The 20,696-nt window shown below is 40.6% G+C and overlaps 1 protein-coding gene across 3 annotated transcripts in view; it reads left to right on the top strand.

Moving 5' to 3' along the window:
• Positions 1 to 20,696, top strand: part of LOC148357934 (syntaxin-1A-like) — a 142,687-nt gene that overhangs the window by 32,413 nt on the left and 89,578 nt on the right. For all 3 annotated transcript variants that reach the window (XM_088344967.1, XM_088344969.1, XM_088344968.1), the window contains exon 2: positions 3,989 to 4,066. In XM_088344967.1, coding sequence (XP_088201093.1) covers positions 3,989 to 4,066 — 78 coding nt within the window. The remainder of the gene's footprint in view (positions 1 to 3,988; positions 4,067 to 20,696) is intronic.

Genomic DNA, 20,696 nt, shown 5'->3' with positions numbered 1-20,696 from the left:
TGCAAAACTGGAAACAGTTCAGCGGTGTTGATGAATGAAATAAATGAATTGATTCTGGAGCATAACAAGTAATCTTCAGATGAATGCTCGCCACTTAACTGAAGTTGATGCTAGTTTCTAATGCACGGGTGTCATTCTCATTTTTTCTCAGGGGCCACCTGGTAGGAAAATATTTAACGGGGCCTGACTAGTTGATTCAAGAGAAAGGAAGAGATAGGCTGAGTCCCATTCTTCGCACTTTCACTCGCTATGTGCCCTAGTCACTCGGTTTGCGCGTTCACGTGAAAATGGGGTGTGTCCCGATACTCTCAAGACCGAGGCAGAAGTGCCCTCAAACCATGTCGTAGCCACTTCAAGACCGAGGGGGCTCTCGACCTCCCTTGGCAGCGAAGTGACTACCCAGAAGGCTTTGCGAATTCTCAATATCAACAAACATGCCCGGAAAGGAACCGCACAAATGTAAGTAGTTTTCCACAACCACGCATGTATTTGCAACAAAATGTATTGAGATATCTTAGTTGGACGTAAATGCAATAGAAAATCGTATTTTCGCGTTAAAACATGAACATTGCAAAATCGCTACTTTACGAAGTGCACAAATCTACCAAGGGAGCTGCCAAAAAATAATCTTCACGCTACAAACTCTAAAGTAGGATAACTGCAGAAAATCACGGTTCAGCCCATCCCTGTTTGTATCTTAAACGAGTCGTGCTTTTACATGTACATGGCCAGTCGCTAAAGGAGCATAGTCAGAATAACGTTCTGGACATACGCGCTTGTTTACTGCACACAATTTCGGGTGTCGTGTTTTATTTACAATATGATTATTTCATGTGAGATCAGAATGCATTAGTTTTCATCATGCATTATGAGTAATGTCTCCGAATTTCACGTGGAAATACAGTTGAAACAAATTACTATCACACAGTCCACTGCCTTCTCTGTAAACACATATTAAGTAAACTAATTACCTTTTCAAAATGTTGTCCAAATGTGGAGACAATTCTAAAGCATATGTGATGCTGGCCAATAGAAGGCTCTTACAGCCATAAGAATAACATGTCAATTTTGTGTATCTATTCACTATCAAATAATTATCCAGAACACATCCTATAATTTCTCACATCAACTTGTTGAGCATCCTATACACAGTTGTTTTTGTGCAATACACAAGCATTAAGTAATTCTTGTTTTTTCCACCCAACCTAAAGGCCAATGTAGAACGTCCCGTGGAAGAGCTGGCCACCATCACAGCTACCACGCCATCCACACCGACGGGCACGTCGTTGGCATCTTCTAATCCGGCGCCAAACCCCAAATCACCCAGAAAAAAAAGGAAGCACGATACACTCCTTGACTTTTTGAAAGCGGAGTCTGCCGGAGTGAGGAAAAGGCTCGAGGAAACTGTGGCCAAAACTGAGCGGTTCCCGTCCTTTTTGGGAAGCCCGTGGACAAATTTCCAGAACAGTGACATCCCTGCAATGTTTCCCTTTGTTTTATAAAAGGAAAATATTTTATTTTATTAAGAACTCAATGAAGTTCCAGTTTGTGTTTTCCAGCTTTATGGAAGTATTGGTATATTTTTGTTACAATTTGTGACATATTATTTATTTACTATTATGTATTTCGGCCCAATGTGATTTTGTTTTTCTGAAAGTAAACTATTATTTAAACTGGAGTGATTTGTAGTTGTTTTCTGTCCAACAGTCACATAGTTCACACACAGTATCTCACATCATTATGAAATAAACCACCAAGGTGTTACTCAAAATAAAGATGTTTATTGAATAGTAATGCAGAAAAGCACGGAATGCAAATGTGGGTCTGACTTCCAAAGCCTAAAACATGGCTTTTGGGCAATTTATTCCATATTAACTGTGGACAATTCTGTGTATCGTGGACCTGGGAACCCTGAAGACCCGTGACACCACACGGTAGGACAGACCGTGGGCCAGCCAGTATAGGCCCTCCAGCCATGGCCCTGTTCCCTCTTTAGCAGCTCCTGCAGGGCCCACATGACCTTCTTGCTCAACCTTAAGTCCTGAATGAGTTTTGACTTCACATCGAACCATAAGCACAGGATGGGAACATTCCTGTCCAACCTGTCCACGCTTATGGGACAGCCACTCTGGAACACAATAGATAACAGACAATTTAGACATAAATGTGGGCATTGATGATGTAAGCATCATGAAAACATGTTGAAATGAGCTTTTTTATATCCAATGACAACTCTTTTGAATTAAATTCCTTATGAACCAAGGTTTTTGGGTCGTACAGGGAAGTTTGGTGACGATATTATGTCAGCTTAAGGGTCAGGTGGACTGTTCTTGTGTTTGTTTACTTTTCATCATGTCACACACTAAAGACCCCTACTATATGTCATAAAATGGCATTAAGATACTAATAAGTAGATTGCCATTTATGTCTACACAAACATAAGGTATTATGTGAACGTGCATTGTATGTTAACTTTTACTGTATTTGACCGAACGGGTCATTTTTTTAATGAGTGTACGTACCTTGTAAAGATGAATCAGCACTACATAGCGCCGAAGCTGTCTTCAGTATAGCACATTTCTCCTCCGTTTATTGGAGACACGGAAAAGATGATGAGCTTTCAGGCAATCGGTAATAACACAGCAGTAGCGGGCATTTTTAACATTGCACGAACTCTCCAACTGACACACTACAAGTTGAGACTCGAGTTGTTTACATGTGACGTAGACCAATACGTCACTGAGGTCTACAGCCAATTAATATTACCGCCATCTCCTGGACAGGGGTGGAACCTTGCAAGTCTTGTCCAAACCTTTTCCGCTTTGCACTTCACTCGCGGAGGGCACTCCTCTTCGAGGGACCTCACTGGAGGGTCCTCAGGGCCGAGTGAGAGAAATGGGATTGGGCCATAAACTTTGGTGGGGGATAAACAAAGGGCAAGAAGGAACAATAGAGAGAGCAAGAAAGGCAGAGAATGAGAGAGGAAAAAAAGAGCATGAAAGAGAGATAGAAATAGAGAAAGGAAGAAAGAGAAATAGTGAAAGGTAAGAAAGAAACGCACAACGAGAGAGAGAGAGAAATGAAAGAAAGAAGATATCCATAAAAATAAGAAAGACACAAAGATATATGAAGAAAGAGTGAGAAAGAGAAATAAATGAAAAAGGGAGAGAAAGAGTGAAGAAAAACAGTGAGGGAGAGGGAAAGAAATACATAGAGGGGAAAAGAAAGAGCAAGCAAGAGAAAAAGTAAAAGTGAGAGACAGAAGAGGGGAGAAAAAAGTGAGAGGGGGATAGAGAGTGAAAATCGTAAGGATGAAAAGAGAAGACTTTAAATATCTTCTGGCAATAATCAGTAGTTCAGGAGGTGGAGCGCTCTTCTTGGGATCAAGAGGTCAAAGGTTCTTTTTACAAGAGGGGGAGAGAGTAAGAGTAAGAGAGACGGAAAGAAAAGAGGGAGAAAAAGAGGGAACAAAAGCAAGGGTGAGCGGAGGGAAGAGAGAAAGATAGAAAGAAAGGGAGGGGGGAGAGAAAGTGAGAGAGAGAGAGAGAACAAAGAGAAAGAAAGTAAGAACAAAGCAGAGAGAATGACAGAGAACAATAGCCATAGAAAGACAGAGAGAGAGTGAGAGACATAGAGAAAGCAATAGAGAGCGAAAGAGAGAGAAAGAGAGAGAGAGAGAGAGAGAGAGAACAAAAAACAGCTCTAGTACTTTTGTGAGTGGTGCCTGGGTGCCTGGTTTTGGGGACATCAAGTGGACACAATTAAAACTGCAGCTTGTTGTTCTCTTGCGCTTCTCTGCGTTGTCTCGAGGGCTCGATTAAAACCCTCCGGCGGGCCTGATCCGGGACCCCAAACCCCATCTTTGACACCTGTTTTCTAATGACTCACTTGGTAGATATGTCGAAATAATTTCTCCGATGTTGAAACGAAATATTTTAGTGACATATTGTAATTATTATTTTTTTTTTGCTTTAATTTTTGTTTTCAGGGGAAGGAGACGACAGAGGAGGAGGACGAAGTTACCGTGGGGATGGACAAAGGTTTCATGGATGAATTTTTTGAGCAGGTAAAATTGGTCTTTTTTCACTTTTTTATTTGACTTTATAATTATTTGTATTTTCGTAAGTATGTTTTCCTTTGGTGATGAATGTGAAGTGAAGTCTGTTGTCAGTCAGACTTCAGTTTTGACAACAAAGGTTAGACATTTGGAATGGATTCATTGTGACTGTCTAATTAGCTTTGTAGCTATGCAGCTATCTAGCTAGTTACTTAGCTCCGTTGCTGCTATTCCAAGAAGATATATCTCCATGTTGTTTGTTTGTACATGATTCAAATTGAATCGTTTCTTCCGGCGCCGTCACGAATGGCAGCCACTCCAGCAGCTCCCGTGTTATTTTCGATTGTTCTCGATTGTTCTCAGCTCAGGGATGCTGCTGGAAATGTGAATTTCCCTTCGGGGATGAACAAAGTATCTATCTATCTATCTATCTATCTATTTCTTCATATAAGTTTAAAGGCAAATTGCATAGGTTGTCTTATTTTTGCTCAAAACTGACACCTCTGGCCGAAAGTCTTAACTGCGGCTTGTGAATCCATTACATATTGTGCCAAGACTGGCATATTTGATTTCACTTTATTCGAAGGAATATGCGATCGGGTTGCATATCATCTCAAATAATTTGGGTAGTTCTAAAGCATATACTGCTTAGTTTGTTATATTTTAAATATTTTTCTTTAGTAACTATTTTATATTTTATTATATTTTGATTATATCATAAGTAAGAACATTTTATTATTTTACTTTGTTAACTGAGCAAAAAATAATACTAAAAAAACAAATGATAGAAATAGATTGGTTAATTTTTAACCAATGTACTGTATTTCTATATTGATAATAATTATGATTATTATATTTAATTTTCTAACACTTTATGTTAGTCTTTTAGTATATATTCAATTTAAGAAAACTGATTTGATTCCTTACAATGAGCAAAATCGTCATATATAGCAGATGACAATATATTCGGCTCATTTTAATAAGTTTTAATTATTCAGATAAATTATCTACCATCTACCATATCATGTAGTAATTTATTTAAAATACGAGTTAAAATATGGTTAAAAAAGCATATTTTTCTCAACTTACTCGGAAAACAAAATACGTAGTGTTTTTTGTGTGCTCCTTTTACAAAAAAAAATGAAGCTAAAATAGCCACACAAAATACTTATTTTATTATAGGAACGCATTGCATACCTAGTAATATAATTTCTTTCTCATTTTACTAGAAAAAACGTCTCATCTCTCATCTCATTAGCTACACCGCTTATCCTCAGTAGGGTCGCGGGGGTGCTGGAGCCCATCGCATCACTAACTAACCGATAGCAGCGTCGGCCGTGCGAGGCAACTACCTGCTATCGAGGGCATCGAACCTGCGACCTCTTGATCCCAAGACGAGTTTTCTACCTCCTTGATGCGTATTTTCAGATGAGTTGCTCATGCCAGGAGCAAAAATTCGTTTTAGGACTAAATAGAAATAAAAAAATGCACCACAATTGTGCCCTGATTTTGCAAGTCATAAGACCCGTGCTGTACATAGAGTAGAACAGTTGTGGCATGATGAAATTTGTAACGATTTATTGACCTTATTTTCGGCTGCTTATCCAATTTAATTTTAATTGAATGATTACAGAGCAGACGAGGGCAGAATGAGCCCGGAGGCTTTTTGCTTCCACGTGAACGACGATCGGCATAAGTGCATGTAAAGTAGCTTTGCATCCAGGAGTGTTTTCTCTTGTACATGTCACGTATGCCTGAATCGAAGGTCTTAAAGGCTCTCGGGAATGAAGGATCATCATTCCACTGTAAGCTCACGTCCTCTGCCCGGAGAATCGCACGGAAAAATGTCATTGTGTGCCGCCTTTATCGGCGACCTGCTGTATATTGTGGCCTGTAATCTCTTTTTAATGGCTAGCTAGATGCGATTCAGGGTGTACGTCGCAGGGCAGATTGAACTCAGACAAGGCCGCTTGAGAAGCTTTTACTGAGTTCTTTTATCCCATGTTGCGTTTCCGCAATATGCAATTTCAGGCACTGTCCAAATTTTTTTTTTTTTATTTGCGCCGCTTATCCTCAGTAGGGTCACGGGGGTGCTAGAGCCCATCCCAGCCGTCTTTGGCCAGTGGGAAGGAGACACCCTGAACTGGTTGCCAGCCAGTCGCAGGGCACACAGAGACAGACAACTCACTTGCTCATTCACACCTAAGGACAATTTGGACTGACCAATTAACCTGACATGCATGTCTTTGGGAGGAAACCGGAATGCCCGGGGGAAACCCACACAAGCACACAGAGACAGAAAACCTTTCATATGTTCACTTGTACCTATGGACAATTTGGAGTCACTAACTAATGCATGGGCAGCACGGCGGCACAGTGGTTCTCAGGTCATGAGATCGAACATCCTGTGTGGGGTTTGCATGTTCTCCCCGTGCTTGTTTGAGGTTTCCTCCGGGCACTGCGGTTTCCTCCCACATTCCAAAAACATGCATGTCAGGTTAATTGGCCGGTCCAAATTGTCCCTAGATGTGAATGAGCGAGCGAATTGTCTGTCCCTGTGTGCCCTGGGACTGTCTGGCAACCGGTTCAGGGTGTCCCCTGCCCACTGCCTGAAGATAGCTGGGATGGGCTCCAGCACCCCCGCGACCCTACTGAGGATAAGCGGTGCAAATAGTGGATGGATAACTAATGCATGTTTTTGGGGTATGAGAGGAAACCCACGCAAGCCTGGGGAGAACATGCAAACTCCACACAGGAAGGCTGGTAGCTGGATTTGAAACCATGACCTCACAACTGTGCAGCGGACAGGCTAATCACTTAGCCGCCATTCAAATAAGCATTAAAGAATATATATAACAGAAATTATATAGTTAAACTTAGGGAAATACAAAAATAATATTTGATAGCATGACCTTTGCTTATAGAATTTTTTCAAATTGAAAATAAAGTCCAAAATGCAGATTACATTTTGGTAGCTTGCCTTTGTTAGCCTAACCTGCAAATAAATAAATAAATAAATACATCAATGAATGTATAGATAAATAAATAAGTAAGTCAACATAAATAGATAAAAAAAATACATAAATAGTTAAATAATAAATCAATCAATGAAAAATCAAAAGTCCACCACAAAAAAGTAGCAGATAATTTTATATATTTTTATTATTTTCCTTATCTTATTTTGCACTTGTTTTTTACCTGTCAAAAACAAAAGAAGCACATTTTAAAAAGAAAAGTTCAAATCCAAGCAATGAAATAAAGCTCATTTGAAGTAATGTTTTTTTCATTTGACTATATTTTATTATTTTATTCTTTATTGGTTAAAAAAACAGCTTTTAAAATAGAAAAATCAGGATAAAAAGCAAACTAAGAAAAAATCAAGATAAAGTTAATTTAATGTATTATTTTTTCATTTCACTGTATTTTCTACTTATACTTCAAATGGGCAGCATTGAGTTAATGGTAAATGGTCTGCATTTTTATAGCGCTTTTCAAGTCACTGAAGACCTCCCAAAGGGCTTTACAATGTGCTTCACACTTACTCATTCACACACCAATAGCGGCCGTGCAGCCACGCAAGGCGCCAACCTGCTTATTGGGGGCATTAGGGATTTCGTGTCTTGCTACTGCCGCCCTATTAAAAATATTATTTTTCTTTGTAAAAAGAAAAAAAGGTATACTAAATATGAATGGTTCTTTTTGCCTTAACAGAATTTTTACAATTTCCATCATTTAAGGTACCGTATTTTCCGCACTATAAGGCGCACCTAAAAGTCTTAATTTTTTTCAAAAGCTGACCATGCGCCTTATAATACAGTGCGCCTTATATATTGCTCAATATTAAATCGCAAGGTCTCGCAACTTACGCAACAGCCGCCTACTCGATTTTCCCCCGAACGTGGAGTAGTCCGCGGTGTATGCTGGGATTTATATACCGGCGTTTCATTGGCTAACCTATGTGTCAATCATCATTTGAATCGATCGCTATTGGCTGAAGTTATTCGGAGCCTCGGATAGGCTAGAGGGCCAAAACAAAGCCTGCAATTGGCCGAAAAAGATGACTGAATAGCAAGCTTGCTAAACTACGCCATAAAGAAACATGTTTCATTAGTCTGCATTTGTAAATATTTTACTCTCCTGGATTTACTACACTCACGGTTGTAAGAAGACCATGGTTGCGTATCATTATTGAACGTGAGAACTTAGGTGAGCTATGCGGCTTTACATTTTCCCGGTATCTTGTTTTAGAACGATCTTGATGTTGCTGTGATGAGTTGAGTGAATTAAACTCAATTCCAAGTGTTTATTGTCATATGCACAGTAAAGTTGCGAGCGAAAAAGAAAATAGAAACTAAGGAATGGTTGGCATTTCTTGAATCCCAAGACTTTAACCTTCCGAATGATATTTCAAACGATGCATTTGAGTGACATCATCTGCACGTGTCTACGAAAAGTATTTGCTTCTTTGCAAGCTTTGGGAATGTTAAGGGGGTAATCAGTTTGACTGAATCATCTGACTGTTTTGTCGACGCTCCCATTGTAGCGCCTTATAATCCGGTGCGCCTTATCTATGGAAGATATAGGACCAAAAACTATTTTTTGGGGTGCGCCCTATAACCCGGTGCGCCCTATAGTGCAAAAAATACGGTATTTTATTTTTTTCCCTTTTCTCATTATGCTAAAAATCAGGTTTAATACTTAAAAACTTGAAAGGAGCATTTTTTCTGCTATTTTTCTTGACTGTAAAACTGTGCAGCTTCCAAATTGGCTTACTGACCAGTGACCCGCAAACACAACAATTGCACCTCGACACGTTTGAACTTTCGCTACGAAATCAGCATTGCAAAGGCAGCTAGCTACAAAGGTGTCTGTGCACGCCTGCTCAGTAAGCATGGAAGCACAGCAGACAATAAATACTGCAGTTTTCAAAGCCGAGCCATTATCTGCAGCTGCCTCCATCAAAAAAAGCATTGAATTGAATGCACCTTTAATCATACATGACTTCATACAGAAATAGATTTGGCTTTGAGGTGCTTAATGTCAGTAGAAGTGGGAGATGATTTTTGTGAGCGAGTGTCACGATCAACGTGGGCGTCGTCCCACCTTTGTGCTTTTAGTTTTCCTCTGTCGGACATTTCATTAGGTACCCTTACACCGACGGGCGTAAGCCACGATCGAAAAATCTGGTGTCATTGGGTACAATTACATGTAGATAATAATGCAATTGGAAACGGTTCACTGTTTTCCCCTGCTGCTGAGCGCTTCATACTTCGCGGCCTCAGTGCATCGTGGGTTGGAAAATATCCCCGCTATCCATTATCCCTTATTGCATATTGCGCATTTTAATCAAGCATGGTGGCTATTTCTTCTCCACCAGAAAATGAACTGCGCTCGTGCGGCCGCGAACCTGATCCCTAAATGCATGTTACTGCACAGAGCATTTTTAGCGGACCTGGAGGCACTTTTTTGCCTTTCTGTCCACCAATAAGTGAACCAAACATTTGCAGCCGCAATCCATTGTTCCCGATTAAATACTGCTGCAAGCGGGAGCTAAAGGAGCACATTTTTGTCTGCCCTGGCGGCTCTCTGTTGCTGTTCTGTCTACTAAAAAGTGAACAGCACATATGCGGCCGCAATCCATGGTCCCCAATTGCATTCTGCCGGGCTAGCAATTTATGTTGGGCCTGGCAGCTTTTTTGGCATTCTGTCCACCAAAATGTTCACTGCACCTGTGTGGCCGCGATTCATTATGCCTGATTGCTTATTACTATTAGCGGTGACCAGCAGAGTGCACTTTTGTCAGGAGGTGTGCCGTTCTTGCTAACCTAAAATAAAATTCACGCTTCTGACCACAGATTGCGTATTGCTAAACACATTTCTATCAGACCTGGTGCCTTTTTTTGCTATTACTGTATTTCTCCCTAAAATGAACTGAATTGGAAGAAGGCACTTTTGTTGGGAGGCTTGTCATTCTAGCCCACCTAAAATAAAATGCATCTGTGCGGCCATGACCCATTATCCCAGGTCAACTATTGCATGGAAGCATGGCCTGCCAGTCTGCCTTTTTTCGGTTAAGGTCCCCGAAGTGTGCCATTGTGGTCTGCCTTAAATAACCTGCACTGATTTTGTCATGATCCAGTACTCCCAGTGAAGAACTGCAGAGAAAGGCATCTAGAGAGAGCAAATTTCATATGTGGCAGCTCTTTTTCTTCCTTTCTTTCCTTCTAAAATGGGGTATAGACGTTCAGACGCTTTGCCCCTTTTAATCAGAATACTCACAAACGTCATGTATACGTGGATTTTGCTTGTCTCCAGCCTTGAAAAAAAATCATTCAGATTGCTCTAAAAATCCAAATTCTGATCCCTGTTGGACAATTCCCTGCTTGTAAACACAGTAATTGGGTACAAAAACTATGAATTTACCTATTGTCACGGTGTTCCTAAAATTTCGGCAATTCCTGTAAGCAAAAGAAACATCTTTGAACACACATAACATATTTTTAAAGTAGTGCCCAGCAGACACCCAAGCATGTTTCCTTGCTGTGTGTGACTCAAAACACAGCGTGTGAGCGTACGAACGCACAACAAGGCAAGCAATCTGTGGAAGCTCTTAACGCCCAATTGCTGTTTCCCCGATCTTTATGCATTCGGTATGTGGGAGGGTCGAGGGATGCCAAACAGGAGAGATGATGCACAATAACATGCTCGGCGAGCAATTTAATCTCTATTCAAAGCTTATGGGCAGAAGAACGATATGACATGGGGGGGGGGGGGGGGGGGGGGGGGGTGTTAGGCTGTTTTATTAAATCTTTTACAGCCGCTATATATTCTTTATCCTCTGCTTTTGATGAATGAGAGAGAAGCTGCTTCTGTTGAAGGACAGAGTGTGACAGAATTGTTTTTTAATAGAGATGAGAAAGTAATGATAACAGGTCGATACAAGACTATATATAGTAGACACCCTGGGATACGACATTAATTCATCCTGAAGTGGGGATTGCTAAGTGACGTATTACCTAATGGTAAATAGCGCTGAACCCCCGGTATAGTATCCGGATAAAAACATTATTGTTAAAAAGGTATAAAGTAAATACTATCTTTTTAAATAGTACGATTGAAAGGCCTTATAAGTCATTTTACATGTAAAGGAAAAATGAAATTTAATTTACCCCGAGTGTGACATGGCTTGAGCTAGTACGGTGGAATTAGTGGGTGTATACAGGGGGGCAGGAGAACATTTCCCTTTTCAGGATTGTCATGCCTTTAGAAATTTGATGCATTGATCGGCTTCTTATTCTTATCATGTTGGGTAACAAACTGGCACCACTAACCGTTGTTAGCAAGTACACTTTGACCCGGGGTCTAAATCCAGTCCACCAAAAAGAGTATCACTCAATATATTTAATACAAAATCCTAACAAACATTTCATGCATCCATAACCATCTATTCCCATTGTAATTTGATTTTATTGCACTAGTTATTATATTTTATAAGCTCCAAACTGGTCACTGGAGACCGTAACGCCACATAAGGATTAATAATTGTCCTGATTGTCTATTGGTTACGGACATATTCTTTAACAAGGGTAACTATGCATGTGCCATATTCTTATTTCTTTATTATCACAAGCCTTGTTTCCATTATAATCATCCGTTTACCTATTCCTTAACCATCCCTCCAAGTCTTGGGATCCATAGCTAATTAAAAGTTATGTTTCCGAACTGAACAAAGGCAGGCAATAGAGCATTGTGGGAGGGAGTTCAGCCAATCGCACAGTGGCATTTTCATTAAACCATGATACAAACCAATTGCAGACCAGTCGACCAAAAACCACCAGGCATAGAGACATATGAAGCTAGCAAACACTGTGGAGTGTGAATTTTGGAATGGATAAGCCTACCAAACTAAGGGCTGCTATGTTTTTGCTTCATTTTAAACACTATGGCTTTAAATACGGTTTGGATTTTTCTTTTTTGTGATTAGCTTTGATTAGGAAAATGTCGAGCTGCTCTTTTCCACAACAAATGCACTCTAAATGAAAACACTGTGTGTCTGTTTGGTAAAATTTATGACCCCTTTTGAGAGAAATGAGTATTGATGCAATACAAAACAGGAGCAAAACAGGAGGTTTGATAGTACTTTATTCAATATTTACAACATACTCAACATTTAACTAGTCAAGATGGCGACGCGTTGGGCAGACGCTGCGGCTCGGGCTCCAGTTCGTCTTTTGTTTTTCAGTGTCCCCTGATCCCTCTTATTTTCCCTTCGACTCCCTTTGCATTTACAATAATATCCACTACATCCCGAGGGATATACAGAGACCACCGGATCTCCCTGGAAGATTTGCCGCCTGCCGACAATGACAACGAAGGAGCAAAGGCTGAGCTAAGCTAAGAAGGCGACCACACAGACCAGCGCTCCCAAGCATGTTCAACCAACGCCAGATCCATCGTCCACAATGAGTGAATTGAGCTGCGGATCGCCACCAACAACGTCCGGAATTGGAGGACTTTTTTTTTGCCATCACGGAGTCTTGGCTTTCCCGACGCCGCATTACATCACCGGCTCGAACGAGACGAAGACTCCGGTAAAAACAGGGGTTGGAGACTACGCGCTACAATAATAGCGGAACCATTGACACACACTGCTCACTCTATATGGAGTTTCTAGCTATGTACCGGGAGAGTTACCTGTGGTCTTTGTTTGCTGTATACTTTCCACCGCTAACAGTTTCACCGGATGCTAACGTTAGCATAGCGCTAAATCTCCTGCCCGCTGCTAAACAGCAGCTTGCACACCCCAACGGAGCTTTATCGTCGACGGCGACTTTAATCGGGCATGTTTATGGACTGTACTCCCAAATCCATTCAATTGTGGACTGAGCAATTCGGAAAAACGCCGGACTATGTGTAATGTAAGATCAAACATTCGGTTGTGTCCGGCAACTCTGTTTGACCCTCAGCAACCTCCCCCCCCGGAGGACAACAAAGTCAGTTAGTTCTTTGTTCCTTTGTGTCTTTGTTTCCTTATCCTCACTGTAAATGTGGAACTGGAGTCGTCCAATTTCGTTGTCACAGCATATCCCATGTTGTAACAATGACAATAAAGGCATATTCTATTCTATTCTATTCTATTTAACAAAAGTGGAAGATATATAAAAAATCTACACGACTCTTTCTGCATCATCGTCTTCAATGTCAGGTCGCTGAAGTTTCCCTCAATTCTTGAAGAACGATAACAAACAAATGCAATTTGGTCCATTACCGCGGCAACCATTAATAACAAAAACACAAAAAGACATGTCTGTGTTGCAACCTGACACTATTTTTCAAAGTACGTCCTGGCGCGGTAGCCCGGTTGCACAGTTGTTAGTGCGTGTGCGGCACAGTTATGAGGTCATGAGATCAAACCTTCCTGTGTGGAGTTTGCATGTTCTCCTCGTGCTTGCCTGGGTTTCCTCCCACATTCCAAAAACATGCAGGTTTATTGGCCAGTCCAAATTGTCCCTAGGTGTGAATGAGTGAGTGATTTGTGTGTCTGTGTTTGCGCTTTGACTCGCTGGCAACCAGGTTAGGGTGTCCCCTGCCGACTGCCCAAAGATAGCTGGGATGGGCTCCAGCACCCCCGCGACCCTACTGATGCTAAGCGGTGCAGAAATGGATGGATGGATAATGGATATCCTGGCGCTGTCGTCTAGAAATATACTGTAGCAGTCACATTTTATGAGATGCAGCCCGTCTTGAATGATCCGAAAACATGTGATGTAAACAACTCTGAGGAGAATTCAAAAAGGGACGCCGCTAAAAACTGTGTCAGGTGTGAGTGGGCACGGGGCCATTGCCGTTCTGCAGCCAAAGGAGTCGACAGCCAAATCCCCACACGGTTGGCGTCAGGTGTGCGTCAGGCTTAATATGCAGGAAATGGACATGAGTAAGTTCATTTTCATGCCCACTTAAGCCTGCGGCCTGAAATCCGGTAGAGCTTGTGCAGAGACAAAATTCGGTTTCGCCCTTACATTTCAGCCTGCGGCTTTTAATCAGGTGCACTCTGTAGTCCGGAATTTACGGTAATTACAATGTGACCGTAAGTTGTGGGATGTCACCAACTTGAATTATCCAAAAATATGTGACGCAAACAACTTGGAGGAGAACTGGCAAAAGGATGGTTGGTTGGTTGGATCCCTTAACCAGTAGGGTCGTAGGGGCACCATTTCATGTGGTGAGTCTTGGGCAGCCTGGTGTTATGAGGACACCCGAATAATGCAGGACTACACAGTGGATTTACCTTTATTATTATTATTATTGATGTCATTATATTTTGAGCAAAAGTAAAACATGTTTAATCCCGAGCTTGGGCCAGGCCGTGAATATATTGTCAGACGTTAAAGCGGTCCGTGGTACAGAAAAGGTTGCGGACCACTGATGTAGACGAGATGAAGGTCGAGATGTGGAAATGAGAGTTATGAAGAGTCTCACCCTTACTGTGTGTGTTAATTAAGCTTTTAAGTGGAGGGGGCCAATGCAGACTGATTGCAGACCTTTAGTCCTTCACCTCACGCCGGCAACAATGGCCTGCATGTGGCCGTTTTACACTTGTTAGGAACGATGTAGACCGTGGTCTTTTCATTAGAGAAAAGATGGCAGTTCAGCTTCATTTTTTCAATACAGGAAAAAACGGAGGCAAAAAGATACTCTGCAAAAATAGATGATTCCCCTTTTGGTACGAAATGTACCGAAGTTTCTGTCTTATTCTTTATTGTATTTTCAACTTGTTAAATAACCCATAATAATACTTACTGAGCTACTACAAACATTATATGAATATCACAAATGTTTGATGGTTTTGCTTGTTTTGTTTTTCTTATTTTAGTAAAAATTCTAACTAATGATAATAAATATCTTCAAAATTGAATAGTTTCAAAGATTATAATTCTTCATTTTACTGCGACAAATAATTAAATGTATTAAATGTATTGAATAAAAGGCAGTTTATTCATGTTTTTTTAAACGAATTGAGCAGCAAAACCAAAGCAACCTAAAGTAATATTATTCCTTTAAATTCTCAATTAGCTGGAATCTTAACGAAATACAAAATGCCTTACTTCCGTAGCATTAGTCATTATTAACAAACTCAACATGCACAAATATGAAATGAAAAACTGCAACAGTTTTTTTTTTTTGCCGTTATGTCCGTCATAAAGAGAACTGCACCCGTGTGTCTTTGATTTGTTATCCCAATCAACTATTGCTGAAAGCAGGGGCCAAGAGAGGGAAATTGTGGCGGGTTTTTTTGTCGTTCTTTCAGTTTAAAATGAATATTTCCTGTGAGGCTGTGATCTATTATCTCCAGTCGACTATTGCGGTGAGCAGGGTCTGCCATGTTAAAAATGGGTGTGTGTTGGTGGCTTTTCACATTTAGCAAGGGGTTCTGGTCCCCATTGACTGTGATAAACAGATTAGAGTATCTGAGTAGAAAAACTTAACTAGTCTTTTTCTGTGGTATAAAATGACGGGTGTCAACTCACATTTGCAGGGCACTGTCACCATCTACTCTTAAAGACTGCAGTTGACCTTCGGTAATTTTTGTTCGCATAGCAATTTTTTGCATAGGCAAAAGGCCTACGACTCACTGAAAACAGGTTTGTGACTCACTTTTGGGTCCTGACCCACCGGTTAAGAAACACAAATCTACCGTAAATTCCGGACTATAAGCCGCTACTTTTTTCCCAAATGTTCAGCCCTGCGGCTTATTCAGTGAAGCGGCCAATTTATGTAATTTTTCTAACGGTCACCAGCGGCACTCGAGTACAAAAGGTAAGATTCAGACTGGTGGAATTGTGCGCCGAGGTAGACTGCATCCTCTTAGCTCATGTTCGAATTGTCCGTATGACAAAGGTTCGTTCCGATTATGAGGAAGACGCCCTTAATGGCGACAGTTATAAGGAGAAAGACGAGGACAGTTTACCGTGAATTTCGCAAATACGGTACGGCTTTTTTTAACAGCTACGCTTTATGCTTTGAAAGCGTGTTAGGAGTAGCGTGGTGGTACCTTTCACAGGCACGGTTTGGGATGAAAGTTATATTATTATTATTATTAAAGCTTTGAAAACTATCTCGGTGTACCGTCTTTCTTTGTAAATATGTGTAACCATGTATAATATGTATTTGCAACTGTATATTTTTGTAATGTATTTATTTTAGAGACTTATTGTGATATTTTTTCTACGAGCGAATCAAAAAGAAGGGGCGGAGCAAACGCGGGCTGACGGGAAGTGGGGTAAAGCTGAGTTAAATCTCTTTGTTGTTGCAGCGGACAATAGTGGATATATATTTTTCCCACCCTTAACTTTGGAAATATACATTTTTTTAATTGGATTACTTTCAACGGGACCTGGACTTTAAAGGTTTGCATTAAATTCTAACTACCGGTATCATTTTCCGTTCATGTTGCCGACTGTGGTGGATGGATTGTGTACTATATCTGCAGTTACAATCGCTTCACCTAAAGTCAGGAATGGGATAAACTTGTGACTGTATTACATATTTAAATGTTGGCGCATACGACTTATATACAGGTGCGGCTTGTGTAAGGACAAAACCAATAATGGTCGCAGAATGTGGCGCGTGCAGCTTATAATCAGGTGTGCTCTATAGTCCGGACTTTACGGTATTTGAAATGAAAAATTCAGATGAATTTCAATTTCATGAAATAATGTTGCTCATGACACGTCAATAACTATTTCTTTACGATGACTGCACTGTTTGTTGGTGGAGATGAACATTCAGCAATCACCTTGATGTACAGAAGTCATAGTCAACACATACCCATACGTATTTTCCGACCCCTTCCCCTTTTTTATGAAGCAGGTGGGTGCAGGGAGCCCAACGACTTTTAGCGAAGCTGACAGGGAGCGCAGATGTCGGACGTAATGAATTCCTTAACCCTTTAACTCTTAGCTATTATTCAGCAGCAGGCGCCGTGTCCGACACATGAAAGTGCGCTGCGTCGAGCGTGTCGACTTCACTGCGTTGGCGATGCCATCGCATTGCTCTCTAGTCGATTATTGTCAGAGCGATATAAAGACTTTATGAGCCTTTTGGAAAGAGTTCTTTGAAAACCGTTCCTCCTTTGTATTCGAGAATTGCTCATTGAATGTGTTTGTTGTGGTAGGCCCAGCAATATCGTGAAGTAAGATATTAAAATAAAACAGATTAGGTTTACAGATTATTTTTTGCAAATGTTGTCCCAACTGCTCCAATAAAGCCAACTATACCTATTAGCAATGATCTCAATTATCTAAAGTATTACAAACCCATTAACCCTAATCAGGGTTTCAGCAGGCTCTTACAAATTTGATAATGTCTTAAAATTGAAGGCTTTGAAAGGGCCTTTTGTTTACAAGTCTTAAATGTAATTCTTAATTTTTTTTCCTTATCCTTATGATAGAGCTAATAACTGTATAATAAGTAACTAACAAAAGTATGGAATATTGTGTCTTAGAATTATTTTCATTTTCTCCAAAATGTATTGATCTCTGACGGATAAATGCCTTGCACTGCCTTGGAGCTGTACATACAAGAGGTGTCTAACCCACTGTCCTCATCAAAGTATTTTTGGGGTTGTACTTTACCAAGACTCACTACATGATGGACAAGAACAACTCACTCTCGATACCGGCTCGGTCGTCGCCCTGGTCAAAAAGGATCGCGTCTTCTGCTCACTTCCAGGTCGGAGGTGATAAGTGTCTGACTTGTAGGAAGATGCCTAGATTCTGTGGTAGGAACGCCTTTACCACTGCCACACAAAACATCCGCACCTTGAATCAACAAGTATCTTTTGGGTCTATGCGAGACCAAATAGAAAACATTTCACAGAGATGACAACTGATGCGGGCCATATTTTCCACTACAGTGGAGAAGCTAACAAACACATTTATGGTGTAGGATTCTTGGTGCACAAAATCATTGGGGCCTGTATTCGGATGTTTTCAAATCTCTAGCAGGCTCATCACAATAGGCCTCAGTGCCTTGCCGTTCAAAAAAATGACGGAGAAACTGAGGAGTTTTATGCTCAGGATCAAGACATCACAGACACCGCACCAAAGAAAAATATCTGCATCCTGCAAGGCAACTGGAATAGCCAAGTTGGTGTGAATGCTCATAGAGATTGGAAGAAAAGATGAGGAACAAGCTCCAACCTACAAACTAATGATATTGGACAACTGCTTCTTGAATTAGCTAGCGACAACAACTTGGTGCTGCCAAACACTCTTGGCAACCACAAGAACTGCAGAAAATGGACATGGCACCACCTGGATGGAATCCACCACGGTCAGGTTGACTACATCATGATTCCACAATGTTTCAAAAGTGGAATCAAGATAGCAAGCACGCGCACATATCCAGGAGCCGATACGGGAAGCAATCACGACCTGGTCATGATGAACTTCCGCGTTCGCCTTTAGGAGGAGAATAGCTCAGGCAGTTTGACACGCTCGCTCATTTGAAAAAAAAATTGTTATGACAAAATACATAACAAAGCAAATACTGAAGTAAATACTGATACAAATATTTGACAAACCAAATGACAAAATCAATAATGAAATAAATAAATGATACATTGACCAAAAAATACATGACAAAATACACAATACAGTAAATGCCAAAATAAATATCAATATGTATAAACGACAAAATTCATGATGAAATACACAGCAAAATATACTACAATAAAATAACAAAATACTGACAAAACAAATGACAAAATGAATACCATACCTGTCAACCTCCATGGCTCCATGCCCGTACAAACTGTCGTATTTTCCCGTACAAAATACAAAATAATCGTACACCAATTTAGTTTTTCCGAAATGATGCATGATGGGAAATCCCCAGGCGGCAATCACCGCCGGACAGTAGCATCAAACCGCTCGCTCCGCTTGCAACGAAAAAAATCGATACCGAGATAGAGGCTACCGCGGCGAACTCCTTTGACTCGATTGATTTGCTGTTTCGTGATAGTCGGTGTATACCGGATGGTACCCATCATTGACAAATTTGCGTTTTTCCGTACAGATTTCCTCGTACGTCGTACACGTCTTAAAATGCATATTAAACGTACTTTGTACGGCAAAACCGTACAGGTTGACAGGTATGGAATACTGAAATGAATAAATGACAAAGATGCATAAATAGATGAATAAATTGCATTTATGTCATATATAAAGATATTACATGATTTATTCATGTTTTCTTTAATATATGTGGCAAATATTTGTAGGTGTTTATTTACACATATATTTCTACAATACAGACGCTGCCCTACTTTCGAATGACATAAGATGAATTTGTTTGTAAGTTTCTTTAGTGCTATATTTTGTATGTTTAAGATGTATGGAAGTATGTTTAAGGCTTGTATGAGTAGCCTGTATTGTTTTGTACTAAAAAAAAAAGCATTTCATAAAATAATATGCTCTATAAAGATAAATAAAGTTAGGTTTAACTTACTGTACGTTTGGAAGATGGGCTTCAAGAGTTAGGCTACTTACCCCTCCGTGGTTAAAAAGTGGGTGAAAAAAAGTGATCCAACCATTTTCTCAACCGCATCAATTTTTCTTATTCCACTTTCATTTCAGATAAAACGACGCGCCTCTTCTTTACACCACCCATATTGAATGGATACTCGAGATGTTAAACAATAAAAATGTCAAAGTTCTTAGCGCGATGGATATACAGTATAGAATGTTTACACACAAACTAGGAAGATGAAGCGGATTTCTTCTTTGGAGTGGATGCTAGGTGACCTCTCAAAGCGCCACCACACGCCGGTAGCGGCGGAAAAAAGCACGACAGTACTGTCCTGTACTCGGAAAAAGGTGCACACAATACAAAATCTAACTTACAGCAATGTCTGGATATTTTTTGACATCGACATGTTCGTATCTACCATTTTTCCTAAGTCGAATGGTCGTAAGTAGGGAAGCGTCTGTACATATAGCAGGATTGCTCCTCCATGTAAATCCAGGCATGACACATTTCGATATTACAACAGTGCACACTCACATAATAACCACAAAGACAAGTTTAAATGTTTTAACGTAACAGATCTGGTAGTGAAGTGCAAACGTGTCAGTGTCAGTTGGGTTCTGTTCTCCCTCTCAACCCATGATGCAAGTGTCAAGTGAACAGATGCAAGACTTGCTGATCATTAAGCCCACCCCCTTCAAAAAAGGAATTGGAAACAGAAAATCGCACATGCACGCAAGCGGAAGACCGAAAAGCCTGCAAGAGAGACGTTTGTTTATGTATTTGCCTCTGATGTTGTTTTGCACCCACACTAATGAAATTCTCCCTGGTTTTCCTATGAGAACGACGCCGTGACTCACCGTCCGGGAAGTGAGACGGGCGCCGGTTGCTTTCCTGCTAACCGGCTCACATCATTTTCCCGTCACACGATTGCCGCTGGCTACCTTTTAACTGCTCTTCCTCCCCAACGGCCTTCTACAGCCAAGTTGTCGTTTGGAAAAAAAAATCCAATCAACGGCTAATTAAAGAGATAAGAGGATGTTAGGTGTCACCGGTTGTGTATTTGGTACCTGGGCCTTTGGTGGGCGCTTAATCCAATTTTTAATGCCAA

This window comes from Urocampus carinirostris, chromosome 10 (genome assembly GCF_059441175.1).
Source record: "Urocampus carinirostris isolate Australia breed hairy pipefish chromosome 10, RoL_Ucar_1.0, whole genome shotgun sequence".
NCBI lineage: Eukaryota > Metazoa > Chordata > Actinopteri > Syngnathiformes > Syngnathidae > Urocampus > Urocampus carinirostris.
The sequence above is the reverse complement of the archived record's forward strand: the minus strand, read 5'-3'. Positions and strand labels throughout refer to the sequence as shown.